The 23,726-nt window shown below is 37.4% G+C and overlaps 2 protein-coding genes across 2 annotated transcripts; one reads left to right on the top strand and one right to left on the bottom strand.

Moving 5' to 3' along the window:
* The first annotated feature begins 57 nt into the window (after positions 1 to 57).
* On the top strand, positions 58 to 14,062 carry LOC131768996 (uncharacterized). Its single transcript, XM_059084714.2, has 11 exons — positions 58 to 214; positions 2,356 to 2,451; positions 2,868 to 2,913; positions 3,318 to 3,436; positions 3,520 to 3,612; positions 4,141 to 4,194; positions 4,423 to 4,548; positions 9,758 to 9,850; positions 9,928 to 9,981; positions 10,726 to 10,851; positions 13,635 to 14,062. The coding sequence occupies exons 1-11, from the start codon at positions 212 to 214 to the stop codon at positions 13,779 to 13,781; spliced, it is 957 nt and encodes a 318-aa protein (XP_058940697.1). The 5' UTR covers positions 58 to 211; the 3' UTR covers positions 13,782 to 14,062.
* A 1,149-nt stretch (positions 14,063 to 15,211) lies between these two features.
* LOC131768966 (peroxisomal biogenesis factor 19-like) lies at positions 15,212 to 21,667 on the bottom strand. Its single transcript, XM_059084684.2, has 7 exons — positions 21,516 to 21,667; positions 19,850 to 20,170; positions 19,607 to 19,689; positions 18,517 to 18,678; positions 16,855 to 17,031; positions 16,534 to 16,578; positions 15,212 to 16,122 (listed from the first exon to the last, which is right to left on the bottom strand). Exons 1-7 carry the CDS (start codon positions 21,580 to 21,582, stop codon positions 16,033 to 16,035), a joined length of 945 nt encoding a protein of 314 aa, XP_058940667.2. The 5' UTR covers positions 21,583 to 21,667; the 3' UTR covers positions 15,212 to 16,032.
* Positions 21,668 to 23,726: the final 2,059 nt, after the last annotated feature.

Raw genomic sequence — 23,726 nt, 5'->3', positions numbered from 1 at the left:
CCCCTGGGAGAAGTAATCTTAACATCAGATTGGCTGATATTTTCAATGCCACTCCTTAGTAACTGTCATGTGACCTCGATCATATAATTTCACCAGTAACTTCTATGATGTAATTTTGTTAGTGCACGCGAGGTCGGTTTAAGAACCCAAGAGTGTTTGGTGCTTATTTTGGTCTCAGATACAGTGATTTCTAGGCCAAGCAACTTCAAATATGGTGAGTGTTCTGATAAAGCCGTTAATAACCAGATTTTTCATGGGTACCAACAAATCTGATCGAATTACAGCTGGTAGTTGAACGACGCAATTTCTCTATTAGCGCCCAATTTTGCTTTCATTGCATAAGGGAATTCGTTCTGTTACCTAAAAAAACTGTTTCACTTTCTTGCGGTAAGCACATCTTGTCGTCAGCAACAGTTTCTTTGAGAAAACTTTTCAGAAATGCATTAAAATAACGTGAAACGCACTCGTTATGCATACCAATTGAAATGCAGGTATCTTTCAGAAGGCTCATCTATGTCATTTGTTTTCCATATTTCGAATTTTGCATATGTAAACATCATTCCATATTGCGCTTTCTTACGTACGGAAGCTTGCTGGGTATTTAAATATCTCTGGTGTAATCTACAGTTAGTTACGAGACTGGAGGCACTCTAAAGTAAGCGTGGCGGATTTGAAGTTTTCAATGCAGAATGCGAACGGGTGGTCATTAATTGAAGCGTATGCAAATTCAGTCGTGTTTGTCACATACTGATATTAATATAACTTCTCTGTCAGAATTCCTGATCCAAATCTTTTCGCAACACAATGTAAGGTTAACTACGTGAGTTTGTATCTAATATGAGGAATCCGATATATTTCGTAATAGCAATTGATTCCGGTAAGATTTTGCTGCAGGGTTCCATTGTTCGACGAGCTTATGCCTTGATGCCTCTGGCAGTCGAGTTTATTTACTAGATGATTTTGCCCATAAAAAATAGCACTGAAAGTCACTATTCGTCAGCCAAACTCGAACGCGTTTTCCTGCGTGACGCTGCAGTTTTTCAAATGCGCGCCAACCATCAAAATTCAGCGAGACTCTAGTTCCGTAAGTCGACGGTTCCTAAGACATAAGGCTGCTCCGGTGAATGTTTTCACATCCTTCGAGGTGGTCTTGCCGGTAGAGAATTTATCACATCCACGCAAAGGTTTTTCTGGGGTCCCTAGAACACTTACGCGAATGTACAATACTTGCACCTCAATTAAATTTCCCAGTTGACTTGCCTCGGGTATTGGGAGAAAAAAATCGGGCTTCACGGGGTTTATGGCCTTAAATTCCGTGACATGGCTTCGAAAATGTTCAACCTTAGAGATCTAGGTCATAAACTTTCGACTCCGTCTTCTCTTTTTTTTCTTTTTCTTTTTTTTTTTTTTTTTTTTTTTGTTCCTCAGCAAGAACTTTGACACAACGAAGAAAACGGATTGATAGCTACCCACAGATTACGTAACAAGAAACTTTAAGCCCATAAATACTTAAAACAGCATCTAGATGAGAAAAACAGCATCTAGATGAGAAAAACAGCATCTAGATGAGAAAAACAGCATCTAGATAAGAAAGACCGGGGAATTGCTTGTTATGATGTAATAGTGCCATTTGCTTAGAGAAATTCTTAACCCAATATTGACAGTATATAGACAAGAAAGATGCAGGAATGTTGATTCAATCATCACCGGATCTTGCTCAGCAGGGTGTATTGCGTGGTTTTATGTGGTTGGCATGCATGCGAGGTTGAAGTTCATTTTAACAAAGAACCTTTCTCATTTTCAAATCCACCCAGAATTGTTGAAGAGCGATAAAATTGACTCTGTATATTAAACTTTAAGGAAAATTAAATAGGGTTAAATAAGAAGTTACTTCAAACCAGTGTAATAGGCTTATTCAGGCTTATGAAGCTGTCTGCTGAATTACTGAGGTCATATTTTCACAACTGGATTGACTCTGATATGGTTGATATTTCAATAGAATTACTAGACTGGGGTTGCACATTTGTGGGATTTAGGAGGTTAGAAAATTGTGGTAAGAAGGGATTTTTAAAATGGGAAGATTCACAATTGGAATGTTCTCGCCATTGGGACCACATTCATTCAAAAGCGAATACAAATTGGGCCTCCAATTGGCCACCGAAAAGATTATAGTGATGAAGGGTTCTAAAAGGCCAGGGGCACATACCCAGCTCAAACATACTCAAATTCTTCCCCCACCCCCTCCACAGGTATATAGCACAGATTTTGCACCATTTTGTGTAACACAATCACATGCATCAAGCTAATTATATTTTGTTTCATTTTTAATAATTCAAATTTGTCTTCTCTATGCAGAATTCCCTAGCGTTTTTGATCACTCTCGTGTTTGGATTTGATATGACTTGTGGACAAAATGTGAAATGCAGTACTAAACTTCAGACACACATGGCGGTAAATGCTCTAAGCAGATTTGCTTTTTCATTGCTTTTGTTTGGTCCTCACCCAGCCATCTCTGTCTCCTTTGACGCTGTTTTTTTTGACATTTTTCATGAGGTTCTGCAAAGCTCTGACTGTTGCATGACATTCCCAAGAATCTCTATTAATAAAAGTTAAAAACTAAGCACTTGCTATCCACTCATTTGTTTGAACTGTCACACAACATTTTCTCACTTTGCGCAAGAGACTGAAAACACACGTTTTGAAGGAGACGAGGTGTCCTGAGGAAGGAAATGTTTTCAATTGGTTACTTTTTGAAATTATGAGATCTTAGTTTAAATGAATAAAACGATGAAAGAGGGACATTTGAAAATATTTGCAATAAATTAGCTATTATGTCTAAATGATTTTTTTTTCTCTTTCTTTTCAAGAAAGGTTCCTGGGGTGAGATACCGGTTGTTCACAAAGACTACAAGGGTAAGTGGATTTATGCCTGCAACATGACCTGCACAACAGAAAGTATTTAAAGTCACTTTCCTTTTTGAGTACTTCTCTCCTCGTGCGTATTTCTCTCCTTGCGTTCTCCTCTCCTTCGCCTTGAGCTTCCTGCGTTTCCAATTGGATACATGTAACATGAGAATTTTCACCTTAAGTTGGCAGAAATCTGGCATAGTTTACTTAGGCAAGGAATGAAAAATACCTTTGCTTTTTTCTTGTTACCTAGCACTTTGTTGGTGTTTGAAATTCGACATCATAAAAGCAAAAATGAACTTAAAATGAACGAGTTCTTCTGTGGCTGATGTCACAACCACACAATGTTGTCAAATTTCATTTCCTTTGCAATGGAAGGTACTTCATTTGTTTGCTTTCTTCCTCAACAGGAGCGACAGTTGTTGATCCACCCTTACCATTTATGTCTCCATTTGCTGCAACCACTGAACAGGAAATAAACAAACAAATAAACAGGGAGCTATTTGCCAGTTACACGTATTTATCAATGGTGAGCTTTTAAGACAGACCTTACAACTTACTTTTTTTAATTGAAAATTAGGTTCTTATTTTTGCATCTTATTTTGTAACCAGGCCATGCACTTTAACCGTGATGATATCAATCTGCCTGGGTTTCACAAATTCTTTAAGGAGGCCTCAGAAGAAGAACGCGAACATGCCATGAAGGTATTCCTGTTTCAACTCTTAATTAAACCATTTACACCTTAGCATCAGTATGTGTATTCTCAATTTTCCAAAGGTACTGACCAGGAGAATTTAAGTAGCAATCAAGAACTTCTTAAATTGGTGATCATATCTTGTATTCTCATGATCTTTACGAATGATCCAGCTGTGTTTCTGAGAGGAGAAATTTGGTGCTGGTCACTCCCAGAGTTTTAACCCTTTCACTCTCATGAGTGATCAAGACAGAATTTCTCCTAATAGTTTCAATATAATATTAAGCAGACTAGTGATGAGAATAAAGAAAAATATTAGTTAGGGGATTGTTGGTTTGATCTAAGACTAAATTAACTTAACTAACATCATGAGAGGGGTATGCCTGACAGTGAGGAGAATTAATCATGAAATCTTGGGAGTGAGAAGGTTAAGGGTTAAATTTATAGGATACTGATTTTAGTAAAAGTAAATAAAGGATTTCAATGCTTAGTTTTCCAGTAATGGCCCTCGCTTTATTGTTTCTTGCTTTGGTTTCAGTTGATGGAATACCAAAACAAACGTGGAGGCCGCGTCTTGCTTCATGGTATAATGGTAAGTTAAAAGACCTGGACCTACCCCTCATCTAACCCAACATTAACCCTAGCTTGTTATAATTTGGCTGTTGTTGGGTTTGGGGAGGGGTAGGTGGGCAGTTCATTGATCTAAAATGAGAGCATCCACATGGAGCCATAATGGCTGCTATTAATTAGCATTTAGTCACAGTCAGGAACATGACAGTGCAGTTTAATGTTTTTCTTGTTCTGCGCACTTTCTTGGCAGAAACCTTGTGAAACGACATGGGGAAACGGTCTGGAGGCCATGAAACATGCCCTGGTCTTAGAAAAAGACGTGTACCAGGCATTGCTTGATCTGCACAATACAGCTTCGAGGAACGAAGATCCACAGGTAGGCAGCATTCATTAAATAAGAGTGCTTTTCAATTGAGTGTCGCAAGCAATCACAATGGTCAATCAGAAGAAAGGGAAATACCTTCAAGAGCAAAGCAACGAGAACTTGAAGAAAAAATAACTAAAGCACGGGAAAGCGCGGGTGACCAAGTAATAATTTTTTTTTATCAGTTTAGCATCTGATTGGTTGAGAGAGTGGTGCAAATTTTCTGCACCAAACACAGAGCGAGGTGAAGCGAAAACAATACAATCACAAATTACTTTCAACTCTTAATTAAAAATTTGCACTTATGTGTTCAGCACATCTGGGCATTCAAAAGAGCTGGTTTAATTTTCCTCCTCTTCCTACTCTCTCTGCCCTGAATAACCTTTTTATTTCATTGCTTAACAGTTGCAAGACTTCTTAGAGTCTAATTACCTTGGTGAACAAGTGGACAGCATCAAGCAGCTCTCCGACTACATTAACACCCTTAGCCGTATGGAGGCAGCTAAACAATATGCTCTTGGCGAGTACCAGTTTGACAAGATCACCCTTGGGGGAGAGAAGAAAGATTAATTTTTTTTTTTAATCAATGTATAACTTTACTTATGTGGACTTGGACTGATTTCTTGGTTTTTAATTGTTACTGAAATAAGTTTTTATTAAATGCACACAACTTCTGTGCGGTGCAATTTTTTTTTTTTTAGTTTCAGTGGTTGGAGGCATTTCGACTACCAACCAAAGTAGAGTTAATGATTTTAAAGAAGTGTTCCATGGGAGGTTTTGACTTCTTCAGTTTTAAATGATGGCTTGGTGTGTCTAACATTTTGGTGAATCCTAGCTTGTGAGTTGACCTTTATTAGAAGCGCTTTGGCATGAGTGTTTCATCACCTACGGGAAACTAGGTATGAAGCCTTGAGCAACTCAATGCGGCAAGAGGTCTGGATGGGGTGTAGCACTGATGAGTCCAAGACTCCTGGCAAACCTCTTCCCAGCTGGTCTCAAATCTTCCTGCGGACAGGGAAACGCATGTCCTGCAGCACTGATATTGAGGCTTGCTCGCAGATTAGGTGAATCCTCTTGGCAAGTGACCCTCAGAAATTTACCTTTGATTGTTTAATTTAGGTCTGGGAACAGTGTATCCAGAGATAGTTGAATGTTGATTGTATGCCACAAAATTGCAGAGAATTGTTGTGAGATGAGTTTTTTGACAAGATTGTTTTTCTGGCAATGTTTTGCAATTTAGATAATAAACGGTTTGTGACCAATGTTTCAGAATTTTATCTGTCATTTCTCAATCTTCTGCTCTTAGCCCTTTGACCCCAAATAGTGACCAACATCTAATTTCTCATAACAATATCACCCCTGAATGAAACATGAGGGCTCAAGATTAAAGAAACCAATCATCAACTATAGATTGTTGAATCAAAGATTGTGAAACAAATTCTCCTTGGAAGTCCTTCTTAGAACTGTAAGGAAAAGTATAGAGAACAGTATGGAGAAGATGTATGCTGATGTTTGGGTGTAGAGTTAACTTTTTCTTGTTACTTGGCACTTTTATAGTGAAATTTAAGTAGAAGCATACTTGCATTCACCCAGGCTTTCTGTTTGAAATAAACTGATTTTTGTGCTTGCTTTGTCAGTTTTTTATGCAATTACTGGTTTATCCTGTGACTGTTTTTCTCTTGGCATGCAATCCCCAAAGAATCAGGTGACAATATAACACCGATGTCAGACCAAAAGAAAACACGATGAGAATGGCACTGTCAGATTTAAAACTGATAATAATTGACGAAGTCTCTGTGGTATCAAATACTTTGCTACTGCACATCCATCATAGCGTAAAGAAATATTGGTTTTTCTCCAAGAATATGTTTTTCTCTGCTGACTACATTGCTTTATAGTATTTAATAATTAAATAAATGATAAATAGTTATTAATTAATATTTATTAATAATTAATTAGTTAATTAATAGTATTTTTTCTATAATTAATCTTTTTTTTTCTTACCTTCCTGTCGACTTCTTTACATGAACATGTAGCTAACAGTATTCTGTATTGCCTTGGAGTACTATATTTCTCTTGTATTTTTCTAATGGCATAACAAGTGAAGCCGTTCCATCTATGCTTTTAGTGAACCGAATAGGATACATGTCTCTTTTATTATAGGCAGGAGGGATTTCATATATTTTTATCTTTTTGTGAGTTTAAAGATACAACTGATGCATTATGAAGAAAACGATAGCGTTTCCTTTGGAAAGCTCGAGTAGCAAAATACAGGCAAAAATGATCTTGAAAGGAACCGGCTCTCCCCCCCCCCCCACCTTCCCCCAACTCCGCTCCCCCCTGCTCCGCTCCCCCCTCAGCACCACCGAGGGTGTAAAAAAAGGGATCAGTCGCCAAGTTTCCTGAGCCGGCTTTCTATTTCAGACGAAAGTCGCTCTTCAAGTGAAAGATAAGCGCATATAATATATCACAAATAAAACGGATAGCCTGCCTATATAATTATCAGGATAGCGAACGGGAGTTAAAATTGTGGCGTAATCAAAGTTCAGTGCCTCATGCGTAATTGTAGTCGATAAGAAAACATTTCGTCATGCTCTTATAATTAAACATTAAAGAAATATAACTACGAACTTTCGGAGCCATCTTGTCCCTTATCAAATGCAATTTACTTTATTCTTGGTTTTGTAGAGGAAACAGAATAAACTGAACAAAAGCAAAAAAACACTCGACTTTCCAATAGCAAGCTATTCTTCCTGACCACGTCATTGCGAAATGACGACCCCTTATGTTGAAATATGCAGTCCTTATGGGACGATGTTTGTTTTTAAGCGGATTGGAGTGTTAGAGGTCAACCGGAAAACATCGGAAGAATACACGAATTCCTTTTAGCCCTGTGCTTTGTCGTATTCACGAATTTATTGGCGGGAACGACACGCAATAAATTATTTCCCGAAAGGTAGGCATTGCGTGTTCAAATGTGACTATTTAGTCATCATAGAGGTCAGATTTGTGCCAATCGTAATCCTCCCTCTTCCTAAGGCAGTTCACGTTCTTCTGGCCGCCGATCTGTCTATCCTGTTCACTGATACTTTCTTCCCTTAACTGAAGGCGTTCCATTTCTATCGCGATGACGTTTACCTCCCTAGTCTCGATAAGTACTTCAAAGCATCTACTGATGAAAGTACGAAGCATGCGCAAAAGGTGAAACACTGTTTAAAACAAAAGAGCGAGAAAGCGCGTTTATTCAGATCTCGCAGGATGAAAATTATGTAAGGAGTTGGCGGAGATTTCCTCTCTAAGCCAGGAATTGCCACGTCAGCCGCAAAAACAATAACAAAAAGTAAAAGAAAACGGAGGCGAACTATCGGGAGTGGAAGCTGAACAATGAGACCTCGATTATTCATTATTCTTCGGGGTTTTTTTCGAATTATTCATTATTCTTTTTAAAGTTTTGTTTGGTAATCATTCTTCCCTATTCCTTGAACGTAAGCAAGATGTTTCCTTGTTAGAATCGATTTCGGCCTTAATCAACGATTATAAATTTTATTAGAAGTATCAAACTGTCGCACCATACTACACGCTACTGCCATTCCGTGCTACACAAGCGATATTTTTGTCAAACTAAGCTGATGTCGTATTTTTCGGTGCTATGGTTATTATTTTTACAATGTATCTTTCGCTTTAACGGCAACTAGTCTCTTCCGCAAGCAACACCATCGTCGCACATACCTTTTCTGCTCCAGTTATTAGTGACAAACAGCCTGAATGATGTTTGGAAAAACCACAAAATAGGCAAAAGATAAAGATCATCTGTATGGAGCTTTTATATGATGAAGTGGGACTTTGTAGGTTAAAAAAATAAAAGACTTGTCTCTGTTAACAAGCATAATGCTTGTGTTTGTGTTCACTCGTTTAGAGCTTTTCCGACTGCCTCAAGCTGATACTAAAGTTAAAGGAAAACTGTTCATAACAAGATATCAAATAAATTTTCTCTTTCTGATATTATTGATGGAACTATGTAGCTCCAATGCAATGTCAGTAGCTATTTTTGCAAACTTGAGGTCGAGCCTAAACTTGCAAGCACGTAGAATGCAAAATCTGTCAAAAGACGACAAAAAATAAAAAAACTATGATGCCTATCTTGACAGGTAAAATGGGCCAAGTAACGCAATTCGAAGTAATGTAACAATCACGAGCAGGTTACAAAATTAAATGAAGCATTTCGACAACAGCTCAAACCGTCAAAAGAACGTCAGAAAATATTTGTAGATATATTTTTTCTATTTTTCGCGGATTTTGTTGTAACTGAGACTTGCACTGGGAGGCATGTGCAGGCATGAGGCGTCTGCTCGTATCTTATTGATAAACACTTTATGGACGCTGAAAGCCTTAATGTGTTCAGTGATAGGCATGTAAAACGATAAGTCGGAAGCATTTCGTGGTATGCAAAAATAACACATGTAATGGACAATTTTACGCGTTACATGCCGCAAAAAGGGAGCATAGAGTGATTTCAATTCTCGATTGGTAATGATGACGAACCATTTGCTCTTAAGAGCGGACCCTGGGAACGAGGTCGTTCAGTTGACTTAAGTCTCCCCTCCCTACCTGCCACCTTTGTTGAGAAACTTTGATGTCTGAGTAGATCAAAAAAGGGATGTGCGATGTGATCTTTGTGGTCAACAAAGAGTTTCGTGAAGTAATTAGGGCCATTTTCTAATTATTTCGTCACAGAAATTGCTCATTCATGCAAAAACAAATTACATCACGTCCTATTTTTCGTTCCCTCCATTACACAGCAGATTTGCTTCTCACGTGGCTTAATGACGACATACTTGAGAAAAATTAGCCAATCAGTGTTTGATACTATTGATATCTCATGTCATATGACTAAGGGAATATAAACTGCAATTCTCACGTGAATCGCCATCTTGGATTGTTTCGCTTCAACAGTGATTGAACGAGGCAGTTTACATTCGAGGATTTTACAACTTTTAACATCGTATTTTCCCGATCTTTACCACCACAACCATCAAAATGTCTCTGTGTCGTCAGAACTACCACGAGGAATGCGAGGCTGGCATCAACAAGCAAATCAACCTCGAGTTGTATGCAAGCTACGTGTACATGTCGATGGTTCGTACTCCAATTAGTTCGCCACTTGTTTGTGACCCATCGTTCTATTTTCCATCGATGTAACAATTACCTTCTTGTTCTTTAGGCTTATCACTTCGATCGTGATGATGTAGCTTTGCCCGGATTCCACAAGTTCATGCTAAAACAGTCAGATGAGGAACGCGAACACGCCCAGAAGGTAAGCTTTAAGAGCAGCATTCATCTAGATTCTTCATCGCTTGGTGGTCTGATCATTCTCTCTCCGTTTAATTTCAGTTGATGGCCTATCAGAATATGCGGGGAGGACGTATTGTGTGGAAAGACATCAAGGTGAGTGTTCACTAACACGGTTTTCTGTAAGGGCATGCTCTTTGTACGACGAATTGTGCGCTAACAATCGAACCAAAATTTCTTTATACTGATATCCTTTTTATTTAAACGCAAGCGACTTCAGGAGTGCACAAATTTAGCCGATAGCCGACTGCTTTTAAGTTTGTTCCTTTTGTGTGATAGACCTCACGCGGTGTTACGTAATAGGAACATCTTCTGATGGCATAGATCTTGTACCAGGCACAATCCAATGTTTGACAATATTCGGTCAAAAATCCTCCCAGCAGAGGTCAATGGAAAGATGCTTGTCTTTCGTTTCCATATCTTAAGTCACAAACTCAAGACAACTTGACCTAAACTTAGCGCCTCCTGCGAAGGGAACTGTTGGCTTTCACACGCTTCTTCCTAAACAATAAACTACTGTGATGCGAAATCTTTCAAAAGAAATGTTACAGTTTCAAGGCGACTGTCCTTTGAGACAAAAAAAAAAGTCGTGTTTGGGTAAGTGTATTAAGGAGCACTTTACTTTGGTAAAAGTCTTGGAATTGCGGCAATCTGGTTATCTACATGTTAAAATTGGATTTACTGCAAAATGATAGGATTCTTATCTTAATACAATTATTTCTGTTGTCTGTTTGGGATGAATATTGCCATGTTTTTGAAGACAATACCTTGCACAGTTTTTCCTTCATGCTTAAGCTGAAATAGAACAGAACTGAATGTATTTTCTGATTACCCCTGTAGAAGCCAGAGAAATTTGAATGGGGAACCGGCTTAGAGGCAATGCAAGCAGCCCTGGATCTGGAGAAACATGTTAATGAATCCCTACTGGACTTGCACAAAGTGGCAGATAAGAATGGCGATCCTCAGGTAAGAACCAACCAGATCCCTTTTGTGGCTATGATCTACAGTCTTTTGATAGGGTTGTTAGCATATGAGGTATTGCAATATAACCACTTGTACTTGGAAGGAAAAGGTTAGTTATATAAGTATTGTGGCCAGCCAAGTTGTGCTACAGGTGTGGTGTTGTATTTGCTTGTGGCTGATGCAAAGCTCTTTTTTTTCTTTTTTTTTTTTTTGCGCATTGTACTGGTAAGCAAAAGCTCTTGTATCAGGGTTTGAGCCAGGCCGCGCCATTGCGCCAATCCCGCACTGCAATTGAAATTGTCCCTTAAAAAAAACGGTCAAGGGGACAATTTGTTCCCTTCAAAATTTAGGGAAAAAACTCGAAAGGTAGCACACATGAAGAATTTTATCTCGGTACAGACATTGCAAGCTAAAACAGAACGTGGAAAGTATATTTTCTTGCACGTTTAAAGTTCATTCTAAAGTCACGTTTCAGTCACACTTTACTGAACACGTATGTCTCATGCTCAACCAAGCATGGTGAACGCACGTGGCAATCTTTACTACGCTTTTCACAAACATGCGAACTCAAAAGTTCAAAAGCTGCCTTCACAATTACGTTTTTCGCTGCCCTCAATCATAATTACGATCACAAGCAACGAACCTTGAAACACAGAAACACACGAAACGGATTGAAATCCACCAATGACAAATCACAAACCATGACCTTTGAACCCGTGAAAGTAAAATTTTGTTTCCTAAGAGTTCCGTTAAGATGATTGACGGCAGCGACAAAACCCAATCGTCAGTTGGCTTTTGAACTTCAAAATTCGCATGTTTGTGAAAAGCGCAGTAACATGTCACATTGAAAACGTGTTCAAACATTAAAAGCTTTTTCGCTCGGAATCGAAGCCAGAGTGAATCAGAGAAAAATGATACAGAAGAAGAACAGTGTATTAATCAAGAAGAAACGAATGAGGATCGAAGGAAACTGAAAAAATCACAAACTTTCCTGAAAACTTGGTTGCGAGATCACACATGGTTGCGCTATGAAAAAGAGGCAATGTTCTGCTATTTTTGTCAAAAATCTAAGAAGACAAACCCCTTTGCAACGGCAGAAGGTGTACAAATTTTAGAACCTCAACTCTGCAGCAACTCTTTTCTACAGCCCTTGATGTTTGGGCTAGAACCAACTGAAAAATTAGTACATTTACGTTTACCAGTGATTAAGAAAGGAATTGAAGTTTACAAGGCGATGCCGGGACGAGATTCTGCTGTGTAATGTTTTGAAGTATAAAGCATAGTCATTGATCCTCTGTTTAAATATGACGAGAAAAAGAAATTTGACATCAATAACATAACTTTTCTTTTTTGTATCACTTTTCTTGTATTACAAGTCTTACAAGGATCAGGTAAAAAAAATGTTTTTGTCGGCTTGCCTGTATGAATGTAAAAAAAGAAAATGTCGAATAAAAATTAATTTGTCTGTCCCCCTAAAAATGAAAATGTCCTCCAAAATTTTTGCTAAGGGGACAAATTGTCCCCCAGTGATCAAATACTAGCTCAAACCCTGCTTGTGTCGTGACTTCTGTAAGCAATTTTGTAAATTTTCTCTACTAGGCATCAAATTCTTGTTCAACTCTGTAATCAGACTTGGTGTTATTAGTGAAATTTTTTTATATAGTTCATAAAATCCATTGCTTTAGTCGACAGACATCATTGAAGACCTCCTGGAAGAGCAGGTTCAATCCATCAAGGAGTTTTCTGATCACATAACAAACTTAAAACGTGTGGGACCCGGACTAGGAGAATTTCAATTTGACAAAATGACATTAGGCAGTCAATAAGTTCTTGTTTGCCTTAACCCTTCAACTCCCAGAGCATTCATTCTCCAGCAAACAGAGAGACTACTCAAACATCAGATAGAAGTTGTCTTGATCTAACACCAAATTCCTCAAACTAATTTAAAAGGAAATATGTAGTAGCTGGAGGGGAGAATTGACTATTAGATCTTGGGAGTTAAAGGGTTAAGCTTCAATCACACTAGGTCATTGTCGCAGCTCTAGGTCTCGTGTTATAGCCTTGTCATTAAGGGGTGTCTTTGTTAACTGCCTAGCAGAAACAATCCAAGATTTTTTTGTGTGCATCCTCAAGTTGTGTAATTTCTTTTATCTTCTAATTGGATGATTAAGTATTTAATTGTATTGGGTTAAATATTTAAATTAACTTATGACGATATATTTAAGGTAATTTTTCTTGAAGGAGAGATGGAAATATTTTATCTGAAAACTTTAAAACATGTATTTGTAATAGTCGGGATCTGTTTAGAAAAAATAAACTGGATTTGTCAAGGAATTTTTAGAGAGGTCTGATGTGAAGTTGTGCATTCTTTGCTTGCCTGCTTGCCTTTGTATTACGTTGCTTTGCTTTGCTTTTCTTAGTGTAGCTGAGCACACAGTTATTTTGCAGCATAATATTTTTGCCCTGACAGAACTAATTACCTCCTAAATGAGTTGGTATAGTGAAGGATTTCTGTAGTACTGTTTTAGTTGTCTAGTGATTATTGTTCAGTTTTCCTCTTGTGGTTTGGTCAACTTAACCTCGAAGTCTTTGTAACATGACAGTCCCTTGGCCTTTTGTATCATTTCCTTAAATTCCTACAGAAAGATAGAGAAGAACAAATCTATGTCTTGAAAGGAAATTAGGACAATGAGGCTGATAAGTTCCCACATTGTAGCATTTATTGAAGGGCTTTTTTCAGTTCAATGGTTCATAGACCGCTGTTTTATCTATTATCTCCTGGATAGATGATGGACTTCCTTGAGGGCGAGTTCCTTAAGGAGCAAGTGGAATCCATCAAGCAGTTCTCTGACTTTGTCAAAAACTTGACTCGTGTTGGTCCAGGGCTGGGCGAGTACCAGTTTGATAAGCTAACCCTGGGTGATGATGACTAGAGGCTGTCAGCAACATTCCTCTCCAACCAGATGGGCTGTAGACGTTAAATTACTCAAACTGGATTTGCCTTTTCTGTTAACTTTTTTCCTTTATTTTTAATTTTTTTTTGCCTTTATTTGGCTTTTTTTTTTGTTTTGTTTTTGTTTTGTTTTTTTTTCTGTTGTTTTGCATTTTTTTTAGTTTTTTTCTTGGTCAACGTGTGCAAGAAAACTCTTGTCAATGATAAAAGTTCTACCCACATGTTTGTCAAAGGTTGGACATTAAAGAGTATAGTCTTATGTGTTTGTTAACTGTATTCCCTTTACAAGTCGCACGCATTACATCCACAAGCAGAAATGTGTCCTTTTTAGAAAAGAAATTTGAAAAAAAGGGAAACTTCAACTGGGTAATTTAATCCTTTGAATTTGTTCAAACTAAGGGAACATGGATATGAAATAATATTTAATGAAAGGCAAAAGAACAGGTTTTTGAGACAAAAACCCATTAGCTCTTACATCACAAAGACAAGTTTGACCTGATTTCAAATGTTAATTCATACTTTCAAGGGACAGTGAAATCTGCTCCAAGAAACCTGCATTGATAGCACCCTTCAATAAACAGTTGTCTAACTAAGTTCCCTAATTTTTCCAAGTCAAGTAATACAATTTTTATGTTGATTTTTAAAAGTCACCTCTGTCAAATAGTTGTGGTCATCACAGACTGAGATTTAACTCCCTGTTCACGTTATTTTCCATCTGTATTGGAGTGGCCACTAAACCCTTCACTCCTAAGATGCTATTAGTAATTCTCCTCAGTGTCTGCCACACAACTTTTATGATGTCCTATTAATTTGGCACTGAATTGCCTAAATACCCCAATTCGTATTTTTCTTGAATTTGAATTACTCGTCTGCTTGATACTGTAGTGATATTGTAAGATGAAATTCCTCGTCACTCACTCGTGGGAATTAACAGGATTAAAATGGAACTACCGAAATGAAACTAGGATAACAATGCAAGTACACTGTAATCCATGTTTACCTCCAGAAATCAATTTTGGTACTTGGTTGAAATGTCAGTGATGTGTTCTGGGTAATCTTTCTACTTTGACTGTAAGGACAGATACTGCTTGAACACCACCTCATCATTTGCAGGTCAACCTGTATTAGTGGGTCAAACTATTTAACATTCACCTCGCCAATATCCATGGGTGACTACTGACTGCCCATTACAAGTTGGACTGTACACTCCCTTCCTTCACTGATCACATGAAGCATCCTGTAGCAGATACAGGGTTTGTCCTTCTAAAAGTGGATATAACAACGCCCTGGATGAACTGGACATCCCTTGCGTCCCACTTTACTTTGAATTCTTCCTAGGAAAGGGGGGGGGGGGGGTAACCACTTACAATGACATAGTGCTGATAAATTTAGAAAAAGATTTTCCTTGAGTTCAAGAACTGGATTTATTTCCCTGTCTACCCTATCATATCTCTCAATGAGTGGAGAAAGTGCAGTTGGTACTAAGACTGGATTTGCAACATGCATTATTCTGTGTGTTCAATATTAAATTTAAAATGCACAACAAAAAACATCCTTTTATTACATGTACATCTGTTCTTAAAAGAATAACCTTGAGACAATTTCATCATTTTCCTTCACTCCTGTGTGTGAGGGTTGTTTAACTTCAGAACCACCCCCCCCCAACCCCACCACAGATTTATAGAGCACCAAATAGTTAAAAATTTGTCCTTAACTAAAACAGCTTAAAAAGAAAACCATTTTGTCTCTCAACAGTGGCCAGTCACAACTAGCAAATTACACTGTAGCTGAACGGATTATTCTGCCACTAAACCTTAACTTTGACTTACACATCGTAAATTTTAGACTCAAATGATGCAGTAACAGGCATGTTTCACTATTGGTGTTGCATGTTAAAGTAATTATTGTATGAGTTTTATAAAACATCCCAACTTGACTCTTAATATAAGCTCCCCTCAGTTCTTCATCATAACTTCCCTCATTTTCCAATACCAGAGGTCCAGTCCAGCAGTACCTCACTTCCAATACATGTGTTCTTTCATGAACACAAATGAAATGATAAATCACTTTTAAATAATTGTAACGTTATCATTTCTCCGACTTGTCTTAGATATTTCCCTTTTGATAGCCTCACTCTCGCACAAAACGAAGAAAGCCCTTGCAAAGAGCTTTTTTTGTCCATTGCAAGTGATATGTGATGTTGCTTTGTTTTCATTCTTGTGTCCTATAGGCTAAGACACTTTGCACTCATTTTTGAGTTCATCTGGTAACTCTGGTGCCTCTTGAGGCATCTCTGGAAAAGGCCCAGGGAACCCTGGAGGCTAGTGGAGGAAAAAAAGTGATAAATATCCGACATTAATGACAGTGATAAAAAGCAAAGCATTAATAAGTAAGTTTGTGGATTCTTGTCCTACCACTGACAATTTGCTTCAAGATCTCTGCTTTTCCTGTCTCTGAAAAACCAACTCCCAAATACCAGTTCAATCTGGAAACAGTTGATGTAAAGCTACTTCTTGGAGATACTACTATGAAATTCCTATTTTAAATATTTTGTTTTTCACAGCACTACCACTGAAGCATCAAATTTTTCTCTTGGCACAAATGTTTCTCTACCCACTTAAGACCATTAAAGCAGTCAAATGCAAATCAGGCTGGAAATAAATAAAACAAATAAAGAATAACTTTAAGTACGTCTCAACCTCATTACATATCACACCTAGAACTGATCATACCATTTCTCCAACAAGTTCTGATGGAGGCTGCCCACATTCTTGCATCTAAAAGATGATCAACAAATGCAAATAAATTAACCTTAGTCTAACATCACACATACCTTTTTTTTTACCTTCATGTACCATGACTGTATTTAAGTTGGGCTAAAAATGACAACTATTTTTAATTAACAATAGCCTTCCAAAGAGGCATAAGGCAAAAAATCTTGAATCTGCCATTATTAGACCACATAAGATTTCACAGAGCTGGCTAAGTAGACATGTTACCACACTAAAGGTTTAAAATCTTGAAGGTATAAGGATGAATTTGAACATAATCACCTGTTGCATGAGTCCAAGTAGTTTTTCAAATCGCTTTTTCCTCACATCATCTGAGTCACTACTGCTCTCAGCCTCATACTCTGAACAAATTCTACCCACCACTTTATACTGGTTGTCATAACGAGCAAACTCCTCGGATGTTAACGATGCTTTATTGTCTTCTAACCACCCAGGATACTAAAATTTAAGGTTAAATATCAAAAATTAGCATGTAAGACTCTGTGAAAGTGCTTTTTGTGCACTGATTTGCTAATTTGAAAGTGAAAAGCAAGTACTCTTCACCTCTAAGCAACTAGTGTGACAAAATCAGGCATCAAGGGTTTAATTTTACAGTAATTTTCCATATATCAAAAAATTAACTACCGGTAGTATGTTTTTAGTGTCTTTGGGGTATACACTGAAACAATTATTCACCTCAGAGACAGTGGAAGTCGTGGATATTTACCTTGCAGCTTTATGGCTCAGTAAATATCCAATACTATTCACCTTCACTTTGGTGAATAATTGTCAATTAATCCATTGCAAATGAAGGAATGTTCTCATGAGCATGTCTATAGTATCCCCTATCAGAACCGAAAACTCAGCTGCTACATTCTGATGTTGTAAGCTAAGCCTAACAAACAACCACTAGAGGTGTGGGTTCAAGCCCTGAGGCCAGTTTCTTGAAGGTCCCTGTAAATTTTTTGAAACCCTGCACTACAAGCAACCCTCATTTTTGGCAAAGTCCATTGTGTGTGTCAAAAAGATTCAAAGAAGAAATAATGATGTTAGCGCACCTTGGGGGGCTCTTGGAGTGAGACAACTTTGCCAAAAAGGAAGGAATTGCTGGTAGTCTATTAGGACCCAAATCCATAATTTTAAACACAATTTTAAATAATACTGGGTATAAGCTCTTTCCTTTTTGGTGACCTGTTACAAAACTATTATAATTGTTTGAATGTCAAAACTATTGATTTCTTGATCTTAAACTTAACACCTCAACCAAAATGAGTTTTTCAGGTCCATACAGTTACTAGTAAGAGCCTTTGAGAGAAACTGGACCCCTAGTCAGACTATTGCATTGTGTTGTTGGGGAAGATGTTTTACAGTAACTCTCACACTTCTCTCAGTCCAGGATAGAAAAAGATACCTTAGAACTATTAACACTTATGACCAAGCACACAATCTCTGATAGGCTTAGATAAAAAAATTCCAAAAACATGGCCTAAAAATCTATGCAGAAATTCTCCAAAAAGTATCTAACTTGTGTGTTAATCTCAATTTTGTTTCTGAAATAACCACATAATTCACATAAAATGTGAGATCCCTGTGGTAAAATTGTACGGAAGCACTTTCAAACCAATTCAAAATGGTCATTTATTTGCTAGACAATGTAAGTGGCTTATCAGCTTTGTCTCCTTACACAGTTCTCTTTAAAAAAATCAGTAACAATAATAATAAACAGTTAAAAGAGTTTGACATTTTCATGAAGCCTGCTTGAAAACAGTGGAAGAAAAATTAAGCTATAAATTATTTTTCATGTTATTGGCCTAAAATCATTAAACGTTCTAAAAGTTCCTCAAATTTTCTAACAATCCCATTGACTTTAAAAGTCCAGGAAAAAAATCCAGATTTTTGTATCTAGCCTTAATCTTAGATCACTTAGTTTATATACAAGTTCACCTTTTCTCTCAAGTCTTTCAATGCCGGATAAAGTACATCTTTGGATAGCAAGTTCTGCATCATTCCCTGCATCAATGGAAGGAAATCCATGTCTCCATCACCACCAGACAAGTTCATGTCTGCCATTGACTTGAAGAAATCTTCATTAAGAGACCCAGCATTCTGTACAGAAAGTAACAAATAAAATATCTAGATCAGGGAAGAGTATTTGTTGTTGATAATTAATAACTGAACACATTTTGCAATTTATAAGATCATCACTATTTTTCAATCATGACAAACGTCTACCAATTTGTCACTGAGCTATACCAATGTACCCTCTGAATTTTCAGAAAGAGATATTGGAAGGTGAAGACTACAAGTTATTAGAGAAAGTTATTTTTTCATTTTGTCATGAGCATGAGGCAAAGAAAAAAATTTGAGTCCCATGAGGAGTCAAACCTCCAGCCTTATGTTTCTGATTCCCCATGAGGAGGCAAGACCCATGTCATACATGAACTTTGTAAATTATAGACCTCGCTCACTGTGGAGTCCCTGTGGCTAAGTGGTAAAGCATTAGAGTGTGGAATTTGAAGGTCTGACGTTCAATTCCTCACTGGAACTCAGATCTTTTTTCTTTGTCCCACATTCAGCTCAAGACAAGACAAAAAAACGTCTTGCTCTATTTCTTTACAGAGCTCAAAACCATCTCTATTATTCAACAAGTTCAAGTTTAAAGTGCATCAACACTACCAGAATCAGTACCAAGACACTTTGCTGACATGTCAACCTGCCAAAAACCAAGTCACTGAAAGCATTATTCAATATTAGTCAACATTGGTCAACATAAGGCAACATTGCCCAACATTGGTCAAAATTATTCAACTTGCTGACTGCTGTCTTTGGTCTTTGATATTAAATTTAAAAAAAATTAGTGTTAGTGCGTTGACCAAAGTAGGCATAAAGTCGACATTGATGAGTTGACATGTTGACAAAGTGACTGGTAACACTATTGCTTGTAAAATGATCATGGAACAGGAATAAATGCAACAAAAATTTACATTCAACATGTTATCAACTTTGATTAATAGTTTCAGAACTTCATAATCACCTCTAAATCTTTAGCATTCTGAGCCAAATGATTCATGGTTCTGGCCAGATTGGCTTCAAGATCTGCTACCGATGATGGATTATCTAAGAAATAAATATTTTTTCATTCAGAATAAAATATTAAGCAGTATTCATAGTTTTTTTGTGGTGTACATACAAATAAATTGCATTGCTGAGAGCCAATCAGATTGCAAGGAGCACTAGTGATTTCAAAATGGATATAATAAATGTTTAAACATCTTACCAGGTTCTGCATTGGCTGCAGCTTGAGCAAACTGTTCAAGTTGTGCCAGCAATTCTGGCTCATCTCCTAAAATTGATTTCATTGCATTTTCCAAATCTTCTAGGCCAGCTACTTGGCTGAAGTCAACTCCTGAACGAGCATGATCAGTGGTTTGTTGAGAAGAAGCTGACGCACTACTACTTCCCTCAGTTTTCAGTGTTGAGTTTCTGCTGTTACAGGGATTTTTTGAAGAATCTGACAATTTTTCTCCATTTTCTGAATCGGTTTGTGAGCTATGTTTTGTTGCCAATGGTGCTTTGCTGTCAAAATCTTCAAGTGCACCTAAAAAAAAGATTATTGGAGAATGGAAACAAAGAGAAAGCAAATGAGTTATTTTCTAAATTTATCCACATTGAATCAATCTTTATGTTCAGCTTTTATCTTTTTCATCAAAGGGCTAACCTAACCATAGTCAACAATACATTAGAAAGAAATGAAAGTTATCATCATGTGAAAACAACCCTGGCCAAAGAATCAAAGAGGAGCTGTGACCAGAATAGCCCAACTTGGCTCAAAGGCACTCCTTTATCATGCCATATTAACCATTTAACCCCTTAGAATGACCAGCATCTAATTTCTCCCTACAATATCACAGTTGAATCACACATAAATGTCATGAGAATTAAGGAAACAATCACCAATTAAAGGACCTCTTGATTGTTAAACAAATTCTCCTTGTCAGCTCCCTTGGTATTGTATAGAGAACAGTATAGAGAATATGCATACTGATGTTGTGGTGTAAACGGTTAACCCTTTATACTATTATCAGTAAATTGTAAATTGTTCTCTATACATTTCTCAAACTGCTGATAACAAATAATTGTTTCACAATCAAGACCTTCTTTAGTTGGTGATCATTTCTTTTATTCTCATAATCTTACTGATTGATTCAGGGTTGGTATTTCAAGGAAAAATTAGACGCTGGTCACTTTGAGGTCTTTTAAGGGTTAAAGCTATGTAACGACGACTTGAGGATAAAAGAAATGATAGTCATTACTCATATCATCACAACTCTGAGCATCTTGAGCCACAAGATGAGCAGTGACTGGAAGAAGCCAACTTGACCCTTATGCACACCTCTATCACGCCATATTTATCACTGAGTCACCTCTTTCCTTCCCAAACTGATTGAGATGTAATGGTTCCTTACATTATCAAGACAATTATTTAGTTAACAGCTGATCAGGCACTCTTAAAATCTGCTAAAGGGAGTTACTTTAAAGGGGCTACGAAAAGAATCACACACGTGCAATAGGAATTGAGAAATTGGTGACATTACCGGGTTGCATTTCTGTGAACGGCCTGGTCATGAAAAAATGATCCCATGATACGATAATTTTTTATGTTCATCTAAGTACGAAGAAATTGCATTGAGCTAGCTAACTGACGATAGGAAATATTCCCATAAGAAAACAGACAAAAATAAACCGAAGATCGAAATGAAAATTTCTCCTGTGAATGATGTTATTGCAAGAAAGTTAAGTTGCAGAGTAATATAATTTACAATCAGCTGAGTTCGAAGGTGACTGGGCAATTTTTATTTAGGTCCTGAGCTTAAAATCAAGCGAGAAAAATTAAGGCTAAAAATTATCGAGCAAGAGCAGCTAATATTCGAAAAACAACTCACTATCAAGAAGTTCATCCAATTCGTCATCCTCTTTCCGATCTTTGTCCTTCGCACTTCTATCCGCCATGATTTACACGTTCGTGGTTTTTGGTCAGCGTTCTATATCATTAGTGCCAACCTTCTCCATAAACTCAGACCACGCGGACGGCGAAATGATCAGATTGTTTCTGCAGAACAGTAGCTCAGCTCGTGTACAGTGTGTGAGGCTCTTGCAAACTTTTCCAGTGATGGTAAGTTACAAAGCTGCGCTAAGGAAGTTATACTTTTTTTTATTTTCAATATAGAGTAAAAGTAATCTCTATGAGTTTCGTCGATCAAAATATTGTACAACTTTAATACAATCATCTGTACATCAGAACGGGTGATTCCACCGCCCGTTACTTCATTGGTCTGGCTATTTCATTTCTCTATATTCGGCTTTTAAAATCAGGAGGGAAAAATTAGACCCTGGAGAATTATTCAGTCTGTTCCCAGCCAGTATTAAATTTAGTTGTAACAGGATGGTGTTTATGTAATAAGAGCCTTGATGCGGTGCTCTCACGAACCAATTATTGCTTGGGGGATGACCAACTACACTCCTCCACCCCCCAAACTCTACTCCGTTTGCTTGAGGAATTTTTTTTTTAATAACTTTTGGAGTGATTATGAACTCTTTCAATATTTTGTTCAAAATTGGTGACAAAAAAAGTCCCCTACCCTTTCCCCCACCTCTGTCTCTCTCTTTTTTTTCCTGATGACACCCTTAACACAAGGCTGGAAGAGCCCAGTTTTTGACCCTTTAACTCCCAAGATCTGATGGCTAATTCTCCCCTTGCTCTGTTACACATTTCCTTCTAAATTGATTGCGAGAATTTGGTGTTAGATCAAGACAACAACTTCCACCTGATAAGTTTGAGTATCCTCGTTACCATTTTGCTGGATAATGTATATATATAATAGGGAGAAGTTACATGTTTATCACTTCTGGAAGTTTAAGGGTTAAGACAGTGTGGGAAACATGAAGATGGGGTCCAAGTACTTAACCTTCTCCTTTGTTTGTATAAGAAATAACATGATTTCAATTGCAATTTGTTGTTAATAAGCACAACTAAATTTTTCAAAGACAACAAAATCACATGAGCCTGTACTGTACTCTCAAGTGTAATTTGTAGTCTTTGAAAAATCTACACTAAATTGCAAGAGAAATCGAGTTATTTCTTGCTAATAATGTACATGAAAAAACGCCAGGAAGGGTTAAAACAGACAAGCCATGTGCTATTTGTAATCCGCACAGAGGTTATAACTTCACATTCATGTTACATGAGAATGCACTCATTTTCAGCCAATCAGAAGTGCGTAATTTTTTCATGCACATTATTAAAAATGTAACCAACAAGTCACCATAATTCTCCGCAGTCTTCACCAAAGTCCACGAAATTCACTGCTGAAGAGAGAGAGACAGAACTTCAGCCTTTAAAGTCCTCAGGCTGGACAGAGGTTGAGGGACGCGATGCCATTTACAAGGAGTTTAAATTCAAGAATTTCAACCAAGCATTTGGTTTTATGACACGTGTGGCTCTGACGTCAGAGAAAATGGATCATCATCCAGAATGGTTCAATGTTTACAGCCGAGTGCAAGTAACCTTGTCAACGCATGACTGTGGAGGGCTTTCTGCAAAAGACGTCAAGCTTGCAAAATTTATGGACAGAGCTGCTGGGTCTATGTGACTGTAAACACAACTCAAAAGGCACTGAGTGACTTTCAAGAGAATGTGAATGGTTGAAAATTTTAGTCAGTGTAGCTGTGTTACAACCATGTTAGATATGAGGACATCTACAACTATAAATGGTAGATATAAGGAGTTTGGTGACTATCTTCAAACAATGCATATACAACACAGACGTCTTCTTTACTTTAAGGCAAAAGGTAAAAGAAGTTTTCAGACCAGTACAGCAATCCCTTTACCTGTTGAATTTTCAAGAATTGCAAGAAATTTTAGGCAGTAACAAAAGGTACTATTGGTGGTAAATTTTTCTGGTGAACTCCTGAAAAGGAGAGCAATGACAACAAGAAAGTACATAAATCAAGTGGATACTACTTAATTATGCTGTTTGTTATGTATGCACTTCTCCGGAAAAAAAAAAAAAAAAAAAAGTGAAATTTTGTGCCTAGTTTTGTGGAATTCGATAAATTAGAGCCAAGCAGGTAATTCATTCAGGTCTTCCAGTTTC

The sequence above is a fragment of the Pocillopora verrucosa genome, chromosome 6 (genome assembly GCF_036669915.1).
Source record: "Pocillopora verrucosa isolate sample1 chromosome 6, ASM3666991v2, whole genome shotgun sequence".
Taxonomy (NCBI): Eukaryota; Metazoa; Cnidaria; class Anthozoa; order Scleractinia; family Pocilloporidae; genus Pocillopora; species Pocillopora verrucosa.
Note: the sequence above shows the minus strand (reverse complement) of the source record. Positions and strands in the feature narration are given on the sequence as shown.

Excerpts from the sequence above, each read along its gene's own strand:
- LOC131768996 (XM_059084714.2), top strand. Across the intron at positions 2,452-2,867 it reads AACTTCAGACACACATGGCG|AAAGGTTCCTGGGGTGAGAT; the intron begins GTAAATGCTCTA and ends TTTCTTTTCAAG. Across the intron at positions 4,195-4,422 it reads TCTTGCTTCATGGTATAATG|AAACCTTGTGAAACGACATG; the intron begins GTAAGTTAAAAG and ends CTTTCTTGGCAG.
- LOC131768966 (XM_059084684.2), bottom strand. The coding sequence starts at position 21,582 with ATGGCGGATAGAAGTGCGAAGGACAAAGATCGGAAAGAGGATGACGAA. Across the intron at positions 20,171-21,515 it reads ATTGGATGAACTTCTTGATA|GTGCACTTGAAGATTTTGAC; the intron begins GTGAGTTGTTTT and ends TCTTTTTTTTAG. Across the intron at positions 18,679-19,606 it reads AGAATGCTAAAGATTTAGAG|AATGCTGGGTCTCTTAATGA; the intron begins GTGATTATGAAG and ends CTTTCTGTACAG.